The sequence below is a fragment of the Rutidosis leptorrhynchoides genome, chromosome 2 (assembly GCF_046630445.1).
Source record: "Rutidosis leptorrhynchoides isolate AG116_Rl617_1_P2 chromosome 2, CSIRO_AGI_Rlap_v1, whole genome shotgun sequence".
In the NCBI taxonomy this organism is placed as follows: domain Eukaryota; kingdom Viridiplantae; phylum Streptophyta; class Magnoliopsida; order Asterales; family Asteraceae; genus Rutidosis; species Rutidosis leptorrhynchoides.
Genome location: NC_092334.1, coordinates 68,287,101 through 68,313,192, shown reverse-complemented (window position 1 = coordinate 68,313,192; position 26,092 = coordinate 68,287,101). Strand labels below are relative to the sequence as shown.

The 26,092-nt window shown below is 34.8% G+C and overlaps 3 protein-coding genes across 8 annotated transcripts; 1 reads left to right on the top strand and 2 right to left on the bottom strand.

Moving 5' to 3' along the window:
- Positions 1-11,894: 11,894 nt before the first annotated feature.
- On the bottom strand, positions 11,895-13,747 carry LOC139887957 (AUGMIN subunit 2-like). The gene is made up of 4 exons (XM_071871002.1): positions 13,742-13,747; positions 13,276-13,377; positions 12,268-12,384; positions 11,895-12,185 (listed from the first exon to the last, which is right to left on the bottom strand). The coding sequence occupies exons 1-4, from the start codon at positions 13,745-13,747 to the stop codon at positions 11,895-11,897; spliced, it is 516 nt and encodes a 171-aa protein (XP_071727103.1).
- Positions 13,748-19,408: 5,661 nt separating this feature from the next.
- Positions 19,409-19,900, bottom strand: LOC139887956 (uncharacterized). Its single transcript, XM_071871001.1, has one exon. It carries the CDS (start codon positions 19,898-19,900, stop codon positions 19,409-19,411), a length of 492 nt encoding a protein of 163 aa, XP_071727102.1.
- Positions 19,901-21,145: 1,245 nt separating this feature from the next.
- On the top strand, positions 21,146-25,521 carry LOC139890990 (histone deacetylase 14, chloroplastic-like). 6 transcript variants are annotated; one of them, XM_071873926.1, is made up of 10 exons: positions 21,146-21,237; positions 21,321-21,410; positions 21,961-22,100; positions 22,193-22,267; positions 22,350-22,451; positions 22,612-22,686; positions 22,922-22,978; positions 23,088-23,339; positions 23,847-24,022; positions 25,113-25,520. In XM_071873926.1, the coding sequence occupies exons 3-10, from the start codon at positions 22,077-22,079 to the stop codon at positions 25,417-25,419; spliced, it is 1,068 nt and encodes a 355-aa protein (XP_071730027.1). In that variant the 5' UTR covers positions 21,146-21,237; positions 21,321-21,410; positions 21,961-22,076; the 3' UTR covers positions 25,420-25,520. The 6 variants fall into 6 exon arrangements, with proteins under 6 accessions (XP_071730027.1, XP_071730028.1, XP_071730026.1 ...); XM_071873927.1 differs by having other exon boundaries at positions 21,321-21,415; XM_071873928.1 differs by having other exon boundaries at positions 21,210-21,237; positions 21,328-21,410.
- Positions 25,522-26,092: the final 571 nt, after the last annotated feature.

Sequence of the window (26,092 nt, the reverse complement as noted above, 5' to 3'; positions counted from 1 at the left end):
AAGATATATTAATATATCATAATATCATGATAATATAATAATTTAACATCTCATTAGATATAATAAACAATGGGTTAACAACATTAATTGAGATCGTTAACTTAAAGGTTTCAAAACAACACTTACATGTAACGACTAACGATGACTTAACGACTCAGTTAAAATGGATATACATGTAGTGTATTTAGATGTATTAAAATACTTTTGGAAGACTTCAAGACATATATCAAAATACTCATACTTAACGAAAATGGTTACAGTTACTTTTCCATTCTTTTCTTTCATCAAGAATTCTAGTCGTATTCTTACCCGTATTATACACAGCTTCACAACCTACTTACTATGAGTATATACCAATAGGAACTAGCATGGGATTCCACTCTTGATTATGTCATGTATGACTAATCAATTTTAACTTCTACCATGAGCTAGTCAACTAACTAGAACTCCTTTTAACCCCACTCACCACTCACCAATTACCACTCATCATTCACTCCATTTCACTTCCAATTCTCTTTCTAATTCTCTCTCAACACACACACACTATTATGAACGTATTTTTCCAGTAGTTAATCATCATCTTCATCAAAAATCACTTCAAGAGTCAAGCTATAATCATCATAGAAAGAACACTTCAAGAACACTTCAAAAATCCCTTAAAGTTTACTAATTTACTTCCAAGCTTTCTAATCCATTCCAAGTAATCATCTAAGATCAAGAAACCTTTGTTATATACAGTAGGTTATCTTTCTTATTCAAGGTAATATTCATATTCAAACTTTGATTCAATTTCTATAACTATAAACTATCTTAATTCGAGTAAAAATCTTACTTGAACTTGTTTTTGTGTCATGATCCTACTTCAAGAACTTTCAAGCCATCCAAGATCCTTTGAAGCTAGATCATTTCTTGTCACTTCTAGTAGGTTTATCTACTAAAATTGAGGTAGTAATGATGTTCATAACATCATTCGATTCATATATATAAAACTATCTTATTCGAAGGTTTAAACTCGTAATCACTAGAACATAGTTTAGTTAATTCTAAACTTGTTCGCAAACAAAAGTTAATCCTTCTAACTTGACTTTTAAAATTAACTACACACATGTTCTATATCTATATGATATGCTAACTTAATGATTTAAAACCTGGAAACACAAAAAATACTGTAAAACCGGATTTACGCCGTCGTAGTAACACCGCGGGCTGTTTTGGGTTAGTTAATTAAAAACTATGATAAACTTTGATTTAAAAGTTGTTATTCTGAGAAAATGATTTTTATTATGAACATGAAACTATATCCAAAAATTATGGTTAAACTCAAAGTGAAAGTATGTTTTCTAAAATGGTCATCTAGACGTCGTTCTTTCGACTGAAATGACTACCTTTACAAAAACGACTTGTAACTTATTTTTCTGACTATAAACCTATACTTTTTATATTTAGATTCATAAAATAGAGTTCAATATGAAACCATAGCAATTTGATTCACTCAAAACGGATTTAAAATGAAGAAGTTATGGGTAAAACAAGATTGGATAATTTTTCTCATTTTAGCTACGTGAAAATTGGTAACAAATCTATTCCAACCATAACTTAATCAACTCGTATTGTATATTATGTAATCTTGAGATACCATAGACACGTATACAATGTTTCGACCTATCATGTCGACACATCTATATATATTTCGGAACAACCATAGACACTCTATATGTGAATGTTGGAGTTAGCTATACAGGGTTGAGGTTGATTCCAAAATATATATAGTTTGAGTTGTGATCAATACTGAGATACGTATACACTGGGTCGTGGATTAATTCAAGATAATATTTATCGATTTATTTCTGTACATCTAACTGTGGACAACTAGTTGTAGGTTACTAACGAGGACAGCTGACTTAATAAACTTAAAACATCAAAATATATTAAAAGTGTTGTAAATATATTTTAAACATACTTTGATATATATGTATATATTGTTATAGGTTCGTGAATCAACCAGTGGCCAAGTCTTACTTCCCGACGAAGTAAAAATCTGTGAAAGTGAGTTATAGTCCCACTTTTAAAATCTAATATTTTTGGGATGAGAATACATGCAGGTTTTATAAATGATTTACAAAATAGACACAAGTACGTGAAACTACATTCTATGGTTGAATTATCGAAATCGAATATGCCCCTTTTTATTAAGTCTGGTAATCTAAGAATTAGGGAACAGACACCCTAATTGAAGCGAATCCTAAAGATAGATCTATTGGGCCTAACAAACCCCATCCAAAGTACCGGATGCTTTAGTACTTCGAAATTTATATCATATCCGAAGGGTGTCCCGGAATGATGGGGATATTCTTATATATATGCATCTTGTTAATGTCGGTTACCAGGTGTTCACCATATGAATGATTTTTATCTCTATGTATGGGATGTGTATTGAAATATGAAATCTTGCGGTCTATTGTTACGATTTGATATATATAGGTTAAACCTATAACTCACCAACATTTTTGTTGACGTTTAAAGCATGTTTATTCTCAGGTGAATACTAAGAGCTTCCGCTGTTGCATACTAAAATAAGGACAAGATTTGGAGTCCATGTTTGTATGATATTGTGTAAAAACTGCATTCAAGAAACTGATTTCGATGTAACATATTTGTATTGTAAACCATTATGTAATGGTCGTGTGTAAACAGGATATTTTAGATTATCATTATTTGATAATCTACGTAAAGCTTTTTAAACCTTTATTTATGAAATAAAGGTTATGGTTTGTTTTAAAAATGAATGCAGTCTTTGAAAAACATCTCATATAGAGGTTAAAACCTCGCAACGAAATCAATTAATATGGAACGTTTTTAATCAATAAGAACGGGACATTTCACTCACGATACTCTTGGGTAGTGATGTTAAAGAAGAAGTCTGACACATTTGAAAATATTAAGTTGTTGTTTTTGAAGCTGGAATCTTTGTACAAGTTAAAGGTTAGGAAGACTCGAACAAATAATGGTACTGAATTCAAGAATCAGCAGATGGAGAGTTTCTGCAACGAGAAAGGCATTCAACAACAGTTCAATCCAGCTTATACTCCGCAATCAAATGGTGTTGCTGAAAGACGTAACAGAACGTTAATTGAAACTGCGAGAACTATGTTAGCCGACTCAAGTTTACCGGTTAACTTCTGGAGTGAAGCTGTGGCTACAGCATGTTATACAATGAACCGATTGTTAGTAGTTAAGAGACATGGAAAGACTTGCTATGAATTGCTACATAAAAGGAAGCCTAACATTAAACATTTCGAACCCTTTGGTGCACCGTGTTCAATCATGATATGAGATACTGGAGGAAAATTTAATCCTAAGGCTGTTCCTGGTATATTTCTTGGTTATGGGAATCCAAACAAAAGAGTTTTCAACACTGTATCTAAACGTGTTGAAGAACATTTCGAAGTAGATGTTCAAAGAAATGTTGCTATTCCTGCTGGGAAAGGTTTTTCATGGCAGTTTGATTATGAAGATTTGTTTGATTCTTTTGGTCTTCCGTCTGTTGCTACTGATGATGAAGTTATTGCAAGATTGCTGAATGAAATGCCGACGTCTGCATCACAAATGGTTCTGCAATCACAAACGGCACCACATCAACACAGTGACGCAACAACAACTTGTTCAAGATGGTGAAGAATCCGGTGATTATCAAGATGATCCATCTTATGATGGATCTGATTCTGAAGAGGAGCCACAACCTATAGATAGTGGTGAAAGTGTTCATAATCTGCCACAAATTGTAGAAGTTCAGGAAGAACAACTAGAATCTGAAGGTGTTCGTAGATCATCACGAACAGTTGTCTTACCTCGACGCTTAGATGATTTTATTGTTGATTCGAAAGGAGTTTCTGGAGCACTATCAAATGATGCCTCAACGTCTGAAAATCAGAAAGCTTCAACTGAAAACATTATACAAGCTTTCTATTCTTCACTAAATAGGTCAGGCAAACTCTTCTTACATGCATATTCATGCTTTATGTGTCAAATTGAACCAAATTCTGTTGAGGAAGCTCTTCTTTATGATGATTGGGTAAATGCCATGCAAGAAGAGCTTTTACAATTCAAGCATTTAGGAGTATGGAAACTGGTGACTCCGCCTCATGGTTGCAAACCTTATGGGCTTCGATGGGTATGGAAGAATAAAAAAGACGAGCAAGGTATTGTAATTCGAAATAAAGCTAGACTGGTTGTGAAGGGATATCAACAGATCCCTGATATAGATTATGATGAAGTATTTGCACCAGTGGCTAGACTTGAGGCAATTCGAATATTTTTGGCATTCGCATCTTTTAAAGGCTTCAAGGTCTATCAAATGGATGTCAAAAGCGCCTTTTTGTACGGGACTCTCAATGAGACCGCTTTTGTTAAGCAACCACCGGTTTTTACAGATCCACATTCTCCAGAAAAGGTATATCGTCTAGAAAAAGCACTGTATGGGCTTCATCAAGCTCCAAGAGCGTGGTATGGTACGTTGTCCAACTATATGATTGATAATGGTTTCAGAAGAGGTGTCATCGATCAGAAACTTTTCATCAAAGAAAAGGGCAAGCATATTATGCTAGTACAGGTGTACGTGGATGATATTATCTTTGGATCTACAGATAAGACGATGGTGGATGATTTTGAGGAGGTAATGCAGAAACGGTTCAAGATGAGTTCAATGGGAACTATCAAATTCTTCCTTGGTATTCAGGTTGTACAAACAAATCAGGGTATCTTTTTACATCAGACAAAATATGTATCAGATATTCTGAAAAGATTCAAAATAGAAGATGAACGTCCTGCAAGGACGCCGCTATCGGTGAATCACGGGATTACACCGGATAAGGAAGGTGATAAGGTTGATCAAACCTTATATAGAGCCATCATTGGTTCGTTGATGTATCTAACAGCGTCTCGCCCTGATATCATGTTCACAGTTTGTTTATGTGCTCGCTATCAAGCAAATCCAAATGTACATCATTTGCTTGTGGTGAAAAAGATTATGCGTTATTTAAAGCAAACTCCGAATTTGGGGCTATGGTATCCCTGTGATAATGATTTTGTACTGACGGCTTATAGTGATTCCGACTATGGTGGATGCAAGAAAGATTTTAAGTCAACATCAGGAGGTTATCAATTCTTTGGAATCAGACTAGTTACATGGCAGTGCAAGAAGCAGACAGCAGTGGCCTTGTCCACTTGTGAAGCTGAATACATTACTGCAGCAAGCTGTGCATCTCAGGTTGTGTGGATACAACAGCAGCTTCGTGACTACGGTTTGAATATTTCTAACACTCCTATTTCTGTTGATAATTCTGCTGTCATAGCTGTTACGAAAAATCCTGTGAATCATTCTAAGACCAAACACATAGGGATTAAATACCATTTTATTCGAGACTGTTATGAGAAAAGGCTAATTGATGTTGTCCAAATTGGCACAACTACGTAAAGGGCTGATCTTTTCACAAAAGCTTTTGATAAACCATGTTTTGATTTCTTGTTAACTGAGTTAAGTGTCAAAATATTGTCAGATGTCGTTCATGACGAAGAGACCACAGAGTAACTTCATTTTATGTGTTCTGCATGCATAGCTGTATATACTGTGTGATTATATTTCTTTTCTTTCTGATTGTTTCTATGTGTTTAAAATCCAAAAACCAAAAAGATTTTAGATTTTTAGTATTTTAGGGGGAGTAATGAATGCAACATCAGATATTCAGAAAGAAAAAAAACGAGTTTGATCTAAATAAAAATGGGATACGGACTTAATCATAGAATGAGATGATCATAATCACAATCATGTAAATATCTTGATAAGGAACTCATGGAAAGGTTTACAGCGGTTGAGGGTAGTCACTTAATTACCACAGGACCATACTTTAAAGAAAATTGTTGAGGAAATCAACAAAAGGTGAGGGTATCCCCTATCATGACGTATAATCTAGAAACACATGATGTAGAATATCCCCAAGCAAATTCCAAATTGATGCACCATTGAGTCTCACGACTAATTGGGATATTCAAGCGATCAATAAGCGCTGAAAATGTTCTGATTGACTGTGCATACCGACTTCTATCAAACTTTAATTCTTGAATCGTACCTAAACTCCAAAATAGTAAGTTTATCTCAATGAGAGTGTCTTTCCTGTGAACGGGTTGAAAAGTGTGGTTCTATATTGCAGACAGTCCATGAATGAATGATTTAAGTTAATAGTTACACAAATGAAGAAAAGAGATCTTCATCGCAAGGAAGTCACTTCGAGATATAAATCAAAGTCAAGACTGCAATGTGTTGTAAAAAAAAAAATTAAAAATAAAAAAAATTATGGCACATTGCATATCAAGTTATTATATCATGAAAACATAAGTGAAATCATGGAAGACGAAAATATCAAGGTCAAGATAATGATGAAATCGAGAAGAGAAGTCTTTGTAAGAATACTAATGAGTGTGAAGATTACCAAGAAGAACTTAAATCATTCATACTTCAACAAAACCATTCTATTAGACTTATTATCATTGTCTGTGATATGGGACTGTACCCATTAAGGCCTAGACAGCGAAAGATGTTTTCAGAGAGATATTCTGAATACTCACTCATTAAGAAAGCTACGTCTTTCATTCTGTTTCCTCCAATAACTTTAATAATAAAGAAGGAATGAGATTGATAGCAGTTGGTTGATTGCACGATTGATAGAATATTGAATATACTATGAGATCCATCAGAATCATATGAATTGAAAAGTATACGTTACGATAGAAGCTAATGGCTGACAGGGATATTCCAAAATTACTATGAGAACCTTCCTGTTCAATTGGACCTAACGTATGTGTTTGTGGTAACGGAAAGCGTCAATAGACTTGTGCTCAATTGACTACCTAAAAAATCATGCGATCTCACTTTGATTACTGAGTCTGTGATTGAATCTAACATAGCAATATGTTAATGTAATTAATTAACTTGATCATCAAAATGTCTAAGAGAAAAGTCTGTAAAAGGTTAATGAAGATAGATACCATGTTAAGATCAATTTCTCTGGTATTATTTGCTTTTATTTGTGAAATTTTGTGTACATATTGTTGTCTAAATGTTGATTGAACATGTAAACTTTTTGATAATTTAGCTTCCTTAGGTTTATGACTTACAGAAACTGCTTCATGTAAATAACATGTTCTATACCATACAATCTTGGATCTTTCTTAACCTTGATCTTTGACTTTCTGACATGAATTGTACTTCATTTGCATTTTTTTATTGTGATAAGTTTTAAAATCCTAAAAACTACAAAAAGATTTTTCAGTATGTTGATATTTATTTTGAAAAATACAAAAATATTTTATTTGTTTGCTTATGTGAATATGTGTATATTTCCTTGAAGTTACAAATTGTGTCTCGACGTCAAAAAGAAACGAACTACACATCTAAAATCTTAAACTTGTTCAAGTCTTCAAAATAAAAATATTTTGCGTGTAAAATCAGCCAGTGGAAGTGAATAGAAGGAATTATCAGGGTTTCTAAAACGAAAAACTATTTTATGAAGGGAGGAGACAGTCGGCCGATTTATAACATAAGTCGGTCGATGTTGAACAAAGTTGACCGACTTACTCGTTTGCCACAATGTCGGCCGTTTATCAAGTATGTCGACCGATTGTCACATATGTCGGCCGACATAATACCAAAGTCGACCGATTGTCGAGCTGAGTATAAAAAGGCCTCAGACGGCCGATGTTCTTTATTTCGTGCGATTGTGTTGTTTTACCAAAAATTCAAACTTTGCAAGGAAGAGTTTTTGATCGTATTTTTCGTATACAACTTTGTTTCGTGATTCCAGCGCCGTAATCCAATCGAGGTAATTCGTTCTAAATCGAAAGTTATTAAAGTTTCTTGTTTACTTTTCTGTTCCGATTCAATTTTTTGGTGTTTAGGACCTGTAATTGATAATTGTTGAATAGATAATGTTAATCGGCCTCTTCTGTATATGTATTAGACATTGATTGAGTCAAAACAACATAAAATCGAAGAATTTGTGTTTAGATCTGTGTTTTGCTTCGTTTAATCAGTCGGCCGATTGTCCTTGAAAATCGACCGACTTAGCGTATGTCGGGCGACTTTATAAGTCGATCGATTTATATATATGTCGATCGACTGTCTTTAAAATCGACCGACTTACATAGTATGTCGACCGACTGTTGTTTCTTGTATTTTTTATGTTTTTTTTGATTTAATGCTTTTCGATTATTGTATATATGTTTGTATAGCAGAATCAATGGCTCAACAGGGTAGTCCAGTGAACGAAGACGTACATGAAGAAGAGGTGATTCTGTCAAAGAATCTTCCAGGCCTGACGGCAAGCGAAAACGCCAATCTAGAGGCATGTCTAAACGAGGAAGGACCCGAAGCAAAAGAAGACATCGTTGATATTATCAAATTCTTGAAAAGGTCCAGGATTCATACTGCAATAACTCTAGAATGCAAGGCATACTACTCACACCAACGAGAATTCTGGAACAATGCGTCTATTGTCACTGAACAAGGAAGGAAGGTGATACGAAGCAGCGTTGGTGGTACAATTGTGAAGATCTCGGCACAGACAGTTCGTGAAGACTTAGGTTTTCCAGATAATGATTCTATGCCAGTCACACTGAATAGAACTAAGGTCCGAAGGTGTCTAGTAAGATGTGGATACTCTGGTGATCCGATGAAAGGTTCTGTTAAGAGAACTCGATTCTGTCATCAATACAAATACCTAACTTTGGTGTTATTGAGATGCATGAGTCCAATGGTAGGCGGTTTTGATGAGCTGAACGAGACTTATAGCTCGATGTTTGCAGCGTTAGTTCTTCATGCGGACTTCAATTTCTCCGAAGTGATTTTCAGAAGCATGTTGGTGAACGTGAAGAAGAAAAGCCACTTAATGTTTCCTAGGTTCTTGCAGGTGATGATTGAAAAACAAGTGCAAGGATTGAATAAGGTTTGGGAGGATGAGATTAAACTGAATCATCTGAATGACTTGACTTTCAATCGAGTCAAGCAAAAGAGAGGTCCAGATGAACCATTCAAGAGATTGGTTGGCCACCTCGCCAATGAAAACTATGTATATCCACCAGGTGCTGCATGTCGTCATGAGAACAGTACGTCTGGTAATGAAGATGATATCGTCGCAGTTGGTGAAGACGATTAAGAGGTTAATCAGCCACCACCAGTTGTTACAACTGAATAGATACTGGTTGATGAAGACGATGAAGGAGATGACTTTGACCCTGATCAATTCGAGCTGAGAAAGCGAAAACAATCTGAGGGTCCTTCAGTTACGACAAATCCGAAGCAGAGGCGAATAAGATTCATTAAGAAGGCAAAAAGGACTGAGTCATCTTCAGCTACTGAACAGCGACAATCACAGCAATCACAACCACAACGACAACCTTCAGCTGCTGCTACTCAAGAAACACGTGCTGAAACTGATACAGGAGTTCATGCTGTTGCATCCACGACTGTTATTACACAAGATGCTGCGGTTTCTATATTAAGCGAGAAGGTTGTCAATATGGCTTCTGAATTTGAAAAATTTAAAGAAAAAGCTGATGAACGAGAGAGAAGAAAGGATGCTGAGATTTCCAAACTGACCAAGCAGGTTGAAGATCAACAGGTTGAAATGAAGAAGTTACAAACTAAGTTTGATGCTCAGAATTTGCTGATTGTAAAGGCCGAGAATGCAGCGAACAAGGCACTGTCGAAGGTGCTTGAGTGGGAAAATAATTTCGATATTGAGGCTGTTGATCTCGAGGAGGATATAGACTTTGGTAATTTTAACGATCAAGGCGAGGATGAGCTAGGTTTGGATCTTGCTAAAGGCACAAGCGAGAACCCACTGTCAGTAATTCCTCTAAATATTGATTATTCTTTACGTGATTTTTTGGCAAAGCAGGATCGTCTGAATCACTCAGTTGTATTTGATGATTTAGAAGAAGGGGAGATCCCGCCGGATCTAAGCGCTGAGGAGCAGGCCGAGCTAGTGCGTCAAGAGCAACAAGCAAGTACTTCAGCTGACGCAACTGCTAGCTCATCTTTTGAGAATCGTTACGATTCTAGTGATGATTTTGAGGAAATTTTCGTAAGAAATGAAAACGACAACGATTTTGATGAAGTAATTATTGAAGATGAACCAATAGGTGATTTTTCGGAGTACGAATGTAATAACGATAAAGATCTACCTACATTTCAAGACTACTTCAAAATGAATGAAGAGCTTCTAAACCGTAAATGCGAAGAAAAAGAAAAGACCGAAGATTTGCCTCCAGGGTTTTTACCGGTCAAAATAAATAAAGAAAAGATAGAAGTTCTAGAAGCTGAGTGGAAGATCCTGTTGAGGATCAGAAAATATTGTGAGAAGCCGGCGCCAGAACCTGAATGGATGAATTACATTAATAGACCGGCGAATCTTTTGGCTAAAGGAAAAATCATTGCATGGGCCTACATCAAAGAGTTGAATATATACGCAATAAAGAAGGAGTACGGAGTGGATTGCATCAAACATGAATACGAGTTCACGTCTCTACCGTACTTTGAATTTATGCAGGTGGCTAGGCTCAAGATGTTATATAGGGATTATGACGGAATTCCTAATATTGTCTGCAAGAAGATAAGACAATCGTACTTGTCAAAGAACTTTGAGGGATTCAGCCCTCAATTTCCCACGATCACTTATCGAACAAACAAGAAAACGGGCGAACGAAGAAAGATTGTCAAATACAAGCCAGTAAATTATATGAGAAAGGTTCCTGTGATGAAAATGCCGCAGAACTTTAGCCCACGTTTTCGCTGGTGGTACTACGATGAACGCTCAGAGGAGGCAGTCATCGTTTTGGACAAATTGAAGGAAGATGAGACCGACTCGATACGGGTTTTAGATCCCGTTTGGTTGAGAAATTGTTGTGAAGCTGACATCTTCACATTGTACTACAATCGGATGCTGTACAGGCCAGAAAATAGAGTTCAAGCACAACAGTACATTCGTGTTGCAAAGGTTTGCTATTTGAACAATATGGTTACAGATCCGTACAGAGATTGAAGCAGATCAAAGACTTATGAGGAACTAGGTCTTAGGGAGAGTTTGTTAGTGCATATTTTGTAATCCCTAGTTCCATGAACTTTAATGTTTTATTTCAATCATGTTGTAACCTGTAATTTTGTTAAACGTTGATTGTCGATTTGTTACTTTATATATTTGTAAACGTTTAAATGTATCTGTAATGTCACTCGACAGTCGGCCGACTGACATAGTCAGTCGACCGACTGTCATCCACAGTCGACCGACATAGAAACTGAGGTATTTAAGCCAAATTAATCTCCATTAATTTGGTTAATCACTCTGTATATTTTCATACACACAAACAGTTTCAGGTCGGGTCTCTCTCAATCTTCATGTCCAAATACCACAGAATGTCAGTCTAGGCTTCGTGTTTATCAAGATCTAATCTTGGTTTGACTTGTACGAACCCGAAAACCCATAGATATTCGTTTAAGCTCGTTCTAGTGTTATTCCGCCTCTAGATCGTGTTAGGTTGATTCTAAGATCCTTTCACAGCGTCTACAGAAGTACTTATATTTTTTATCTTTGTTACAGAAGGATTGAAGATGTTACATTAATCTGTTAATATTTAAAATGGAGAAGTGTACTCGATTTGCTTTTATATGTTAATCTGTAACATACCCGTATGTGACCTGTTACGTCGTTAACACATTATTTCGTTAAAAATGTCACATATACTAGTTACATAATCATATTGTATAACAATAACAATAGAGATCTATGATAGAATTGTACGTCACAAATCGTTAAAGCCAAAACTGTATTTCACTAACCAACCGCCTAGTTTTCCACCTCAGAATTAGTTTCATCTTCCCGTTCTTGCTTCTCGTCTCCTTCTATTTTTGGACTTGGTGGGTCCAAATCATCAGAGCTCGATACATGCCCTGATGAATGCGGAGTCACACATTCAGAACCTGACGGTGATATTCTTCTAGAAGGATCTTTACTCAGTGATCGTGAAGGAATCAACCAAGCTTTTTGGAGATTTGTGAAAGATTCTCTCATGGCTGACATTGCTTCGTAGTATCTGGTACACGACACCAACGCTACAGAGATTGGACGAAGCATCTCCTGCTCATAACACGAATAAAATTGTATTAAAATCATGTTCTGTTAAAGTTTTAAAAAAAAAGGACTTTCAGTTTCAGTAAACGTACTGGCCATATAGAAGGCGGTTCCTTAAAGTTGTGAGTCCAGTGAAGATCAGATCCGATGCTGCAAGAGTACCATAATCGCTAGCAGCATGCATTAATAGTTCTGAGAATTCTTTCTGTTTATCTCAAGAAAAAACACCCAAAATGAAATAATTAATTAGCATAAACTTCAATAAGGTGGCTCAAATGGGCATGTTGGCTAATGGGTCAAATTGGGTAACTCATAAATGGTTGAGTTGGGTTTGACTAAGATACATATTCTAAAAGTATATTTGGATGACTATTAGCTATTAAGCTGAACCTATTTGACTACTTTCCTTCTAAGTTTTCTAATTTATAACCGTTTGACCCATTTGACCCATTAAAGAGGTACATAACCAGAATCGGACCATTTATAAGTAGATGGTTCAAAACTGATGTCGAACATATATACTGAAAAAATGAACATAGGAACTTATGGGCATGTTGGCTAATGGGTTAAAATGGGTAACTCATAAATGGTTGAGTTGGTTTTGACCAAGATACATATTCTAAAAGTCTACTTGGATGACTATTAAGCTGAACCTATTTGACCACTTTCCTTTTAAGTTTTATAATTTTAACCCGTCTGACCCATCAGAGAGGTAATATAACCATAATCGGCCCAATCATAAGTAAATGGTTCAAGATTGATGTTGAACAACCATCGAACTATTAGTTGAGTGGTAAAAAGCCTCAGTTGTTTGTAGGTCTGTATCCTTGAAAAAATAGGTGCACGTTCAAATTTCGGAGGTTCAAATTCAGTAGATTATCAACCAAAATATATCATTACAATCCACAATAACTCAATGACTTCATAAGTATGAACTAAGTGATTAACTAAGTTTTTCGATACTCAAAATGAGTGCAGAAATAATAATGATCTGGTGACGTTCGGACCGCGTTAGTGACTCTAACCGCAGTTTAAAAAAAAAAGAAACACAAAAAACATTTTTAACAATAATAAAAAATTGACACAATAAATTCACCTTCCGACCTTGAAGTGCCACATGAAGGTTTGCAACTTTTCTTTTTACCACGATAAGCTCGCGCAGTACTTTTACGAGTTCATCACCATTTTGCAGGTCTTCCTAATTACAAATAAAAAACACAATTTTTATAAACGTCTAATGCAAGCTTACTACTATATTAAGTTTCGAACATGTGACCAGTGATAACACACTGGCGTGAACTTCAGTGTGTAGTAGCCATAATCAGCTAATCACTATGAACTACAACAAAAAATTAATTAAAAAAAAACAAATAAAGTATTCACCACTATTAAAAGTTTAATTCTAATTTCCTTTTGCTTATAGACTCCATATCCCGAACTAGGTAGGAAGATTTGGCAGCTCGGCCATCCGCGGGACTTATCCGCATCAAAAGGACAAAAGACAAAAGGAAAGTACATCTACTAAGACCACAAGTAGTGCAGCGTGATGGGACCTCTTTTACCTTCATCACGCCCCCATCACGCCACTATGGGGCGTGATGGAAGAAAAATGTTGTTGGCGTGATGGGAGCTTCACGGAAGACTTTTGAGGCGTGACCGAAATTTTAACCAATCAGGATTTAGATATATATATTTATAGTTTAATTAAAATTAATAAAGATAATATAATAACTAAAAATGTGGGATCAATTACCCCATCAAACAACTATCACCCTATACCACTACAAACTCTATCACGCCATCACATTTGCCAAATCGGCACTATACTCCACAAAAACACTCATAACACCCTATTACCACTAATAATGGTCTAATGTACACAAAAGGCCAAAATACTGTTAGAATATAGAACCAAAAGGAATCACTTCCTGATTAGGAAACGTTGACTTGGATAAGAAGTCTATGTACTTCATCATTTCCCGTTCTAGGAGGGTCACAAGGCAACACAACGGCTACAACTAAAAACATCATATTTCCATTTTTGAAAAAGGGGTTCCAAAAGTATAATTGGATCCATCCTTAGATTAGAATTAACCGTTATAGTTCTTAGTTTATATAAACACTTAGCAGCTTGTAATAATTTAATACAATCTGAATCAATCTTACAGTCAATACAAAGATCAAGCTCATACATTTTTACATATCGAATCAAATCCCCGGGTACATAAAATTCAAACCGCTAATGGAGGGATTGTACCAGTGAAGGGGGTGGGAGAATTGAAGTTACTCCGACCGTGAAATTATCTAATTGCTTATATATCCCGACCTCGTCTCATAAATTGTTATCCGTTAGCCACATTACAAAAGAACTGAATTGTTCTGTTTTATTACACCCTACTTTTTGTATCCTACAAGATATCAGGACCGGGGTGATTATTGGGCGGGGCACTGAACGGGGTGGGTTATACTATGTAGATGAAGTGACTCAACAAGGATCTGTGATGCTTGCACACGGAACACCTGATAGAGAGGCATGGTTACGGCATAGGAGATTGGGTCACCCTTCTGCCGGATACTTACATGCTTTATATCCTAGCCTTTTTAAATTCAATGTTAATTTAAATTGTGAGACTTGTATTTTGGCCAAAAGCCACTGAAGTACATACAAACCTAGTAATACTAGGAAAGATGTACATTTTGCTCTAATCCACTCTGATGTGTAGGGTCCTGCACCGGTTATTGGAGGGAGAAATTTCCGGTACTTTGTTTTGTTTTTTAATGACCATTCACGCATGACCTGGATATATTTTTTACCTCACAAATCAGAAGTTTTTGAAATTTTTTCTCACTTTTATAAAAAGGTACAAATTCAATTCAACAAAAATATACAAATTTTAAGATCCGATAATGGTGGTAAGTTTGTCAATACGTCAATGAAACAATTTTGTGAAGATAAATGGATTATTCACCAAACATCCTCTGCTCACACTCCCGAACAAAATGGAGTAGCCGAACGGAAAAATCGACTACTCTTAGAAATGACAAGAGATTTATTAATTGAATCGAAAGTTTCGAAAAGTTTTTGGCCTGAAGCTATTGCTTTCGCTACCTACCTTATTAACCGACTACCTACTAAAGTTTTGGGCACAAAAACTTCGAGAGATACTCTTTCTCAATTTCATATCCTTCCGACCTCATTTAGCATTGAACCTCGAATATTTGGGTGCTCGATCATTGTCCACATTTCAAAAAATGAACGTACCAAACTAGATCCGTGTGCGGAAAAATGTGTCATGGTGGGCTATAGAATTAACCAAAAAGGGTATATGTGTTATAGTCCCAAAAGACGTCATGTTTTTACTACAATGAACTGTGACTTTGTCGAAACCGAATATTTTTATGATACCCAACTCACGAGTGATGGGGAAAAAGAGGATAATGACACTCTCAGTTGGATAACCTGGATACCTAAACCTGGTAACATTCAGACACCAACACCCAATCCCGACAACATCCAAATATTGACACCAAATCCCAATCCCCAAACACCAAATCCTGATCATGAAATATCAAATCCTGATCCCGAATCACCAAACCCTGATCGCGAATCACCAAATCTTGATCCCGAATCACCAAACCCTGATCCCGAATCACCAAATCATGATCCTGAATCACCAAGCATTGAATCAAATGAAATCTCCTCAAGTAATGAACAAGGAGAACAAAACAGTCTAACTTCTAAAAGATATGTTCCACCACAAAGAGCCAATAGAGGAGTACCACCAAAGAGATACTCTCCAGAAAAAGAAGCTCAAATATTAAGATACCCAATTGCTAATATTGTACAAGGAAACATATCGAGTGAACCACAAAAATTCAATTATGCTTTATATTATGAAGAAATCCCAACAAGTGTTTATTAAGCCATGAAATCTGAAAAATGGAAGAATGCCATGGAAGAAGAAATGGAAGCACTCATGAAAAGTGACACATGGAAAAAATGTGTCATTCCTCAAGGAAAAAACCAGTAGGGAATCGATGAGTGTTTACAATAAAATACAAACCAGATGGTACCATTGAAAGATACAAAGCCCGGATAGTTGCCAAGGGATATATTCAAACATATGGAATAGATTATTCCGAGACTTTCTCACCAGCTGCGAAGATTGATACCAGCAGGGTTCTTTTCTCAGTTACTGCAAATGAAGAATGGCCACTTCACCAATTTGATGTGAATAATGTCTTTCTACATGGTGAATTAAAAGAAAAAATCTATATGGAAGCTCTCCCAGGATTCTCCGAAAACTTCAAAAATGGGGAAGCATGACTACTTAAGAAATATTTATATGGGTTAAAACAATCCCCACGGGCTTGGTTTGGGAGATTTGCTTTATTTATGAAGAAATATGATTTCAAACAAAGTAACTCGGATCATACTCTCTTTTTTAAACGAAAAGGAAATTTAATTACATGCTTAATCACTTATGTTGATGATATGATAATAACAGAAAATGATAAAGAGGAAATTTCTAACTTAAAAATGAACTTATTTAAAGAATTTGAAATGAAAGACTTTGGCAGACTTAAATATTTTTTGGGGATTGAGGTATTACGATCCCAACAGTAAATATTTATCTGTCAAAAGAAGTATGTTCTTGATTTTCTTGCAGAATCATGTATGATTGATTGCAAATCAGCTGATACTTCAATGATTCCAAACCAGAAGCTATATATGAAAGATGAAGCTGATCTTGCTGATAAAGGGCAATACCAAATGATGGTGGGAAAACTCCTCTATCTTGCTCACATTCGACCTGATATAGCACATGCAGTTGGAGTTGTGAGTCAATTCATGCATCAACCACACATTCACCGTATGGAAGTTGTAATGAGAATCATCAGATATTTGAAGAAAACAGGGATCATGGAGTTGTTTTTAAAAGACATGGACACCTAAAGGCTCAAATATATACAGCTGCAAGCTGGGCTGGAGAAAAAGGGGATAGAAATATTACATTCGGATTCTTCACACTTGTCGTGGGTAATTTAGTTGCATGGAGAAGTAAGAAACAAAAGGTTGTCTCCCTTTCAAGTGCCGAATCAGAATTCAGAGGAATATCCAAAGGAGTAGTCGAGGCCTTATGGATCAAGAAGCTACTAACGGAGATTGGTTTTCCACCACAAGAAGCTATATTCCTGACTTTTATTCGTTCTCACAAGGTCAGTCAGTCCAGGAGTTTTGGATTACCCTTTCCTTTGATGCATATCAATAAAATTCAAGTCAAATACTATTCTTTATTGTATGTTGTGACTATTATAACTATAACTATAACTACATGCTAAAAGGGATGGAAGTACCTTTCTACCCCTGTAAACACTAACGACCTCTATTTTGTTCATGAGGTATTTTAGTCATTATATATTTGATTTTTTGCAATCTTTCATTTTTAACATGTTTTTTCCTTTCCTTTTTTACTTCAAGATATTTAGTTTTATAAACCACTTTTTACCTTTTATTTTTTGTACGTTTGATTCACGAACCAACCACACCGCAGCGAAGCACAATTTTTTATCCTTCGTTATTCCTAATAGAGAAGATAAAATAGTATGGGTCTGTTCTAGTGACAAAGGGTACACAGTGGCGGATGAAGGGTTAGTATTGTTCTCTCCTTAAAGGTTTAGATTTCCCAAAATCTAAACCTTAAATCAAAAATTAAAACCTAAAATATAGAACATGAATGTAGAACGAAAGTGATTTCATGCAACTCCCAAAAACGTTCGACCAGAATGAAAAAATGTTCTACCACGGAGAAATTTGTCCGATCTCAGAAGTTCCCAGGGTTCTCATCATTAATTATTTCTCATTAGATCCTTTCAATATATATATATATATATATATATATATAAGATCACGGGATAAATATTAATTTGGAGATAATGGGACAAGTATACTTGTATGTTAAGTTTTTTAATAGCAGCTTAACATCTGTTAACCCTTTTTATTTTTTATTTTTATTTTTAAATTTAGCCCGAATCTTAAACCTAAGACCCTAACCCCTAAACCCTAAACTCTTAACTCTAAATCGTTCATGTTAAAAACTCAATCTAAACCCTAAATCCTAATTACTAAACACTAAACATTGTTTTTCATTAATCAAAAGTCTTTTTTCACTTTTTTTGTTATCATACATCTGGTGTATGAACAGCTGTTAACATACATCACATCTATGTTAACAAGTTTGTAAAAAATATATATATATTTTCTGAAACTACACAATGAATACTAATCTCAGATTCTTTTTTTGTTTTTTTTTTTTTGTTTTTTTTTTTTTTTTGTGAATCAGATTTGTAGAACTAAAGATATAAAAAATCAACTTGCGGTCATATCCCAATGGTTCTCCCATGTCCTTTGAGTCATGAGATAAAGAGAGGTCATGTGTTCGATCCTTAGGGATGACATGATTTTTTTTAAAACAATTGAACACCAATAATGACAGTATACATTGACCCTATATGGAAGTTTTACTGGATCCGTTCATGGACCTCTATCCGGAATACTGCCCGAATGAATATAATGACGGTATACATTGACCCTATAGGGAGATTTTACCGGATTCGTTCACGGACCTCTATCCGGAATACCGCCCGAATGAATGTGCTTGCGCTGAATTTTCTCCTTATATATACATATACATATATTATTATTTAAAAATATATTTATATTTATATAAATACTTAATAATGCAGTTTGACTTTAAAATTTATTAACAAACTTGTTAGGCCACATGCAATGGTGGGTTCTTTCACTGAATTTCTCTCCTCCACATCAGCGCCACATCATCACAAACCCTTTAACATTCCTTTCACATTCCTTTCACTAAACACTCACAATCATACACTTCATTTCAAACTTTAACCAATTTTAAATTATTACTTAAATACAATAAATAAATACAAATAACATTTTATTAAATAAAATTAAAACATTATATTATTAAAAATTTAAAACATACATAATTAAATAAATAAAATACAATACATAAATAAAAAAAATACAATAAATAACGCTAATTGTTTCGAACAATATAATCATCCGGGAGTGTCCAAATGTGTTCGATCAAATTGTTGCGAAGGTTATGATGCGCTCTTCGATCTCGCATCTCTCGATCCACCCGATCTTGGAGCTCAACTCTTTCCTGCCAAGTACGTTGCGGCATGTTTTCTTGATGTCAGAGATAATCCTCTTCGAGGCCACATATGTTGCGCTCGTTGTCTTCGGTGACCATGTTGTGAAGTATAACACAAGTGTACATGATTCGACATATTTTATTGATACTATAAGGCCTTGTTGGGTGTTTTAGTATTGTCCAACGACCTTGAAGAACACCGAAAGCTCGTTCCACGTCTTTTCTCGCGGCTTCTTGAAAACGTTTAAACTTTATATTTTTTGGCTCAAGTGGACATTTAAACGACTTGACAAGTGTTGCCCATTCTGGGTATATGCCGTCTACCAAATAATACCCTTTTGTAAATTCGTGCCCGTTGATAGTGTAGCGGACCTCCGGAGCTCGACCATCCAATAAATCTTCGAACAAATCCGATTCATTAAGAACATTAATATCATTGTTTGAATCCGCTGGACCAAAGAAAGCATGCCAAATCCACATATCGTAGGACGCAACCGCCTCGAGCATTATTGTTGGTCCTTCATGATCACCCATGTGGTAATGCCCTTGCTTTGAGAACTTAATAAATCTTCCATTCTGAGAATTTAATAAATCTTCCACTTCCATTTGATTTTTTTTTTTTTTTTTTTTTTTTTGTGTTTGTGAAATATGAATTGATAGTAGTGTTGGGTAAATAATGGAATGAGAGTGTATGTATATATATAGAAAATGTAGTGTATTATTGGTTAAAAAAATAATATATACATATAGCCGTTGGAGGAGAAAAAGAAAAAAAAGGAAAAAAAATAAATTTGCTGGGCCCCACAAATCGACCCGTTAGAATGGTGAGGGGTATGGCTGGCGGTGGTGGTGGCGGTTCGGTGGTGGTGGGGGTGATCCAGGTGGCGGCGGGTGGCGGGTTCTTTCACTAACCATTACATGTGGTCTTATAGATATGCCTTGTCGAATAACTGGGACTACTAAATTATGCAAACATCTTTGAGGAACTCAAATGCTTAATCAGTTATAAAGATCACTCAACTTACGATCGTCATTACAAGTTTAGCAGGAGGATGTGAACTCAGTTTCATTGACTTGATTCCATGAAATTAGATACAAAAAGAAGGTTGTGGGATGGAAATTAAATATTAAATATTTGAACTAAAGGGTTTGAAAATGTTAATTAATCAAAGATGTATACTCGTGTATGTATATATATATATATATACATACATACTCGTGTATATATATATATATATATATATATATACTCGTGTATATATATATATATATATAGGGCGAGGATCCATGGAGAACCAAAGGTAGTAGAGAACTCATGTAACTCGTGCAGATTCACTAAATCTGCGTGCAGATTCACATATTTTTTTTTTTTTTTTTGCAGCTTTTTTTTCTGTTCAGATTTTTTTTTTGCAGATTCAGTCAATCTGCGTGCAGATTGACGATTTTTTCCAGCTTTTTTTTTACAGATCGACTTTTTTTTTTGTTTTTTTATACAGATTGAGTCAATCTGCGTGCAGAGTCAATCTGAGTTTTTTTTTGCAGTTTTTTTTTGCAGATCGACTTTTTTCTGTGCAGATTTGACTTTTTTTTGTGCAGATTGAGTCAATCTGCGTTCAGATTGATCTTTTTTTTGCAGTTTTTTTTTTTTTTGCAGATTGTATTTTTTTTCCATAGATTGAAGCTAAATCTTCACATAGATCCTTTCACTATATATATATATATATATATATATATATATATATATATATATATATATATATATATATATATATATATATACACCTCCATACATTTCTATCCCATACAGGAACCCTAATTCCTTTGCGGGAAGAATATGAATAATCTTTGTCATCGTAATTATTATCGATCAGGTATATATAGTGCTCTGTTAATTAGTATTAGTTTTAATTGTACCTTAATTATTATTATTACAAGTTTAATTTTGGAGCTCCAGATTTCAGCTCTAAGTTGATCTATAGCATAGCAGAGCTCTTGATTAAAACACAAAAGAATAAAAGCCCTAATCTTTCATCTCCATAAGCATGTAAGGTATAGATACATTGTTTATAATTTAAGAAAGCAGAGATCTTTAGTATAAAGTTATTACGAGTTCAATTTTTGGAGCTCGAGATTTCAACTCTAAGTTGACCCAAAAGAATAAAAGCCCTAATCTTTCATCTCCATAAGCATGTAAGGTGTAGATATATTGTTTATAATTTAAGACAGCCGAGATCTTTGTATAAAGTTGGGTACGATTAGTCCTCACTTACTTTGGAAGCAGATAATTCAAGCTAGCAAGCAAACTCTCTTTAATTCTGAAGTTGAGGAGTGAAATTTTGTAAATTATATAAAGATTAAGGTTATTAAAAACTACTGTAATTCGCTAGATGTTATATATATATATATATATATATATATATATGTATATATGAGAAAAACCCAAATAGTAATACTTACATGGACACAAAAATTTAAAAGCCCTAATCCTTCATTTCCATAAGCATGTAAGGAGTACATACACTCGAACTGAGAAAGATTATATTCTATTTCAAATTTGTATAACAATAATAAAAGTTATCATTGCGTTGCTGCAGCTGGTCGGTTCTTTCTGTCCGTAAGGACAAAGTATTCGGCAACGTCTTCTAATTTAGCAGGTGGTGAGACATACGAGAGTGTACCAAAAGTAGTTTATAGTTTAAGAAATACTGCTATGGATCATCATCATAAAGAGGAGGTAAACTCGTGCATTATAATAACACAAATATTAATAAATTCATCAATTGTATGTATACATATTAAAAAATAAAAGTTTCTTTGTATTTGCAGGAACTGGACATAGGACGCACTGCAAGAGTTCCTTTTATTTTGAGTGCTCTTGAAAAATCAAAACTCACTCCAGAGGTGAATCCAACATTTGGTATATATGCTACATTGATTTTTGATATTGTGATTAAATACTGTAGCTCTAATACATCCCTTGCAGTTTCGAGGACCTGAGATCGTTCAAATTAATAGTTTTCGAAAAGCTACATTGGAAGATATAAGAGGTGTTCATGACTACTATTTTCCTGTTCATCTCAGGGAGGTAATACATCCCCTCGTATTATTTATTAGTGTCCTCATTTATATTTTGTGACAATCCTTAATAATTATGCACTTCTAAATGTTATTGTGTATATTTGGATCCATTATATAATATAATGAGATCGATGCCACTCATTCTAATTAAAGGTCTTTATATATAGGCGGTGGAAGAAGCTAAGACTTCAAAACCGAGATACCCTTTTCATATGATAGAGTTTAATTATGTCACTGACACGGTAAGAAAATTCCATGCACATCTACATTTTACTACTGACAGTAACTTTCCACAGTGCTTATATTTCCATTCAAGCATATGTTGTTGTTGTGCTCTGTGTGTGTGTGTGTGTACAAACTTAATTACTTTTGAAGCAGAGGGTTGTTTTTGTATGGATAACTAGTTTTATCAGCTATTCTATATGTGTATATAATATTTAATGCCTTCTGAGATATTGTAAATAAATGATGATGCAGTCGTATGAGGATTCGTTGGCTGCTGCTGGAGCAGGCCTATCCTTGGTTGATTATGTGGTAAGTCTGCCTTTAATCGTTATGTGTTTATGAATGATTGTGTCGTGGTTATTATGAGTTATTGGTTAAGTTAAATAATTGAAGATTTTTTGTATTGGTGAAAATGTAGGTGGCAGCCTCTAAAAACAATGCTAACTCTCCAATTGGATTTGCCCTGCTACCACCTCCTGGGCACAATATACCTGTAGTTGATTACATGGGATTTTGTTATTTTGAGAATGCTGGTATCGCAGCACGATATGCTCAACGTGTCCATGGACTAAAACGTGTTTTGATAATCGATTTTGATGTCCATTTCTTGGATATCACTAATGATGCATTCTATGAGGACCCGGACATATTCGTTCTTTCAACTCATTCTGTAAGTTACAAAATCCATTTACTATTCTCAAAGATTATGTTGATATGAACTAGTAATAGTAACTGTTGACACTTGACATGTGTCATTTACTTATTCTATATCCACTTGATTTGTTGGTTTGACCATGTGTCACTATTCTATATGTTAGGGTAAAATTAAAAGGAAAGAAAAATCGTTACTCAAATTTTAAATGGATAACAAGTTGTATCATTACTTCCTCACAAATTACTCTTTGTATTCGAGGTGTTAAATAAAACAACCCTTTATTTTGGGATTCCATGTGTTAAATTGTTGTTTCGTCTATTGTAAATATCTTTAAGTACAATTTACATAACTTATATAAATAATTTTCAAGCGGTCCGTTGCTTGGGTACCTAGCTGGTAGTTATATTTGTGTGTGTATCTATATATATCAGGTTACTTCACTTGTTTTCTTAATTCTTAATGTATGTTGTTTGTTACTACTATTAATACATCTTAATATCGGCCTCAATATATATTCATTAGGAAGAATGGTATCACCGCAAGTTTGATGAGACTGGGTCTGGGCGTGGTGAAGGGGCAACACTTAATTTGCCATTACCGAATGGTTTTGGTGATGTCGGAATGCGAAATGTGTTTGACGAGGTCATTGTACCGTGTGCTCAAAAATTTAAACCAGATTTAATTATTGTATCAGCAGGGTAACTATTATCTCCCATCTATCTATATAAATCTATATACATAATTATATATATATATATATATATATATATATATATATATATATATATATATATATATATATATTGTTTTAATCGAGAGGGAATATATATATACACACACATTTATATATATTGTTTTAATCAAGAGGGAAGTAGATTTCATGAGGAAAGGGGGAAGTAAAAAATTTTTCTTTTCTATTTTCATACAAAATTTCACAAACATTAAGGTCATATGAAAATATGAACATTTAAAAATGACACTACTTCGTGATGAATGTTATTATTTTGACTAGAAAACGCTCGAAAAATAACACTCATCACGATGAATATATATATATATATATAGGGGCATGATCAATGGGGAAGTAACCAATCGGGGGGAAGCGGGGAGAAGCAAAAAAAAAAATTTTTCATTTTTTTTTTGGAATTTTTTTTCCGGCATCAAAATCACACGAAAATATGAACATTTAGAAGAGACACTTCGTGATGAATGTTATTATTTAGGCGGGAAAACGATCGACAAAAATAACATTCAAGATAATATTGTTCGTGAAGAATATGAACGTTTTTTTTTCTTCATGTTTTGTGAAGTAAAATTTAGCCCGATTTAGAGTTTAGGGTTTAGGGTTTGGTGTTTTGGGTTTATTCCATAAACCTAAACCCTAAACTTTAAACCGTTCGTGTTAAAAACTCAATCTAAATCCTAAATCTAAACCCTAAACCCTAAATTTCTAAACCCTATAAACCCTAATATCTAAACCCTAATAGCTAAAACCTCAACATACGCTCGAAAAATACGGTAATTGTTATATATTACTTCTTCGAGCGTTTTCCCGCCAAAATAAAAACATTTATCACAAAGTGTCTCTACTAAATGTTCATATTTTCATCTCATCTATAATGTTCGTGAATAAAGTTTTTTCAAAAAAAAGTTTTTGCTTCCCTCCGCTTCCCCCCGATTGGTTACTTCCCTCTTGATCCTACCACTATATATATATATATATATATATATATATATATATATAAGCTACATCCATTAGCTTCTATATGATTTCATTTTGTTTGATAGATATGATGGACACGCAGCAGATCCAGATGGCACCTTTCAGCTGACAACGGGAACGTATTACATGCTAGCGTCAGGCATTAAGCGGCTTGCAGAAGATTTATGCGGTGGGCGGTGTGTGTTTTTTCTCGAAGGAGGAACAAGCGAGAGTATTGTGTCATTTTCTGTTGCAGAATCTTTTCGTGCTTTTGTTGGGGAACCGAGCATGGCACCTGAGTTTGAGAAAAAGTATGCGGTCTTCTTGCATGATGAACCATCCAATAAAATCAAACAAGCCATTCAAAGGACCAAGCACTTGCATTCTATTTAATAATAAATAAATGAGAACTCATACATTCTACTGTATTTAATAAGGATCGGCGACTCATTTTATGGACAGTGTTTAGTTGGGTGGAACTTTGTTTAAAATATTTATTTATACACATAATTCACGTAACAAAAAATTGAATCCTATTGCCTAAAACGCCCAATTTCCACTGACATTCTGTTTCCCAATGTAACACTGTAGCCTCTTCTTTTCCCCCTTCCTGTGTTGTTAATTAAAACTTACCCACAAATCCTGTTTCTCCTAAAAAATTCCAGCCCTTTCTACCTCTCTCTCTCGCTTCAAAAACAAATAACCCACCCTCTCTCACTCATCAATCCCTCCACATCCTCGACGTATTAGCGGTCGCCAACACCACCAACGATTCCGTAACACAAATTAGGGTTCCCTCCTGACGAGTTCCATCGCCTCTGTCACTTCTCCTATGCGACGTCCACCTGAACAACACACCATTTGGTGTGTGTGTGATTCTTTGCGGTTTGTCTTTTGGTCCTTTGAAGGACCCGTTATCTTTGCTGTCATCATCAGTTTCTGGTATTTCTCCTTTAGCTTTGGTAGATAATTTTGTTGATTTTTTGGTTGTGGGTGAGGGTCATTGTGTTAACCCTAATCCTTCGCAGTTTATATTTTTCTCCTAAAAATGCCATTAATCGAATGT

What these genes read in the sequence shown, in the direction of transcription:
- LOC139887957 (XM_071871002.1), bottom strand. An exon ending in TGGCACTTCAAGGTCGGAAG is followed by an intron (nt 12,385 to 13,275) that starts GTGAATTTATTG and finishes TGAGATAAACAG; the next exon opens with AAAGAATTCTCAGAACTATT. An exon ending in GCCTTCTATATGGCCAGTAC is followed by an intron (nt 12,186 to 12,267) that starts GTTTACTGAAAC and finishes TGTTATGAGCAG; the next exon opens with GAGATGCTTCGTCCAATCTC.
- LOC139887956 (XM_071871001.1), bottom strand. Translation starts at nt 19,900, where the DNA reads ATGGGTGATCATGAAGGACCAACAATAATGCTCGAGGCGGTTGCGTCC.
- LOC139890990 (XM_071873925.1), top strand. Translation starts at nt 21,201, where the DNA reads ATGAATAATCTTTGTCATCGTAATTATTATCGATCAG. An exon ending in TTAATTATGTCACTGACACG is followed by an intron (nt 22,687 to 22,921) that starts GTAAGAAAATTC and finishes ATGATGATGCAG; the next exon opens with TCGTATGAGGATTCGTTGGC. An exon ending in TATCCTTGGTTGATTATGTG is followed by an intron (nt 22,979 to 23,087) that starts GTAAGTCTGCCT and finishes GTGAAAATGTAG; the next exon opens with GTGGCAGCCTCTAAAAACAA.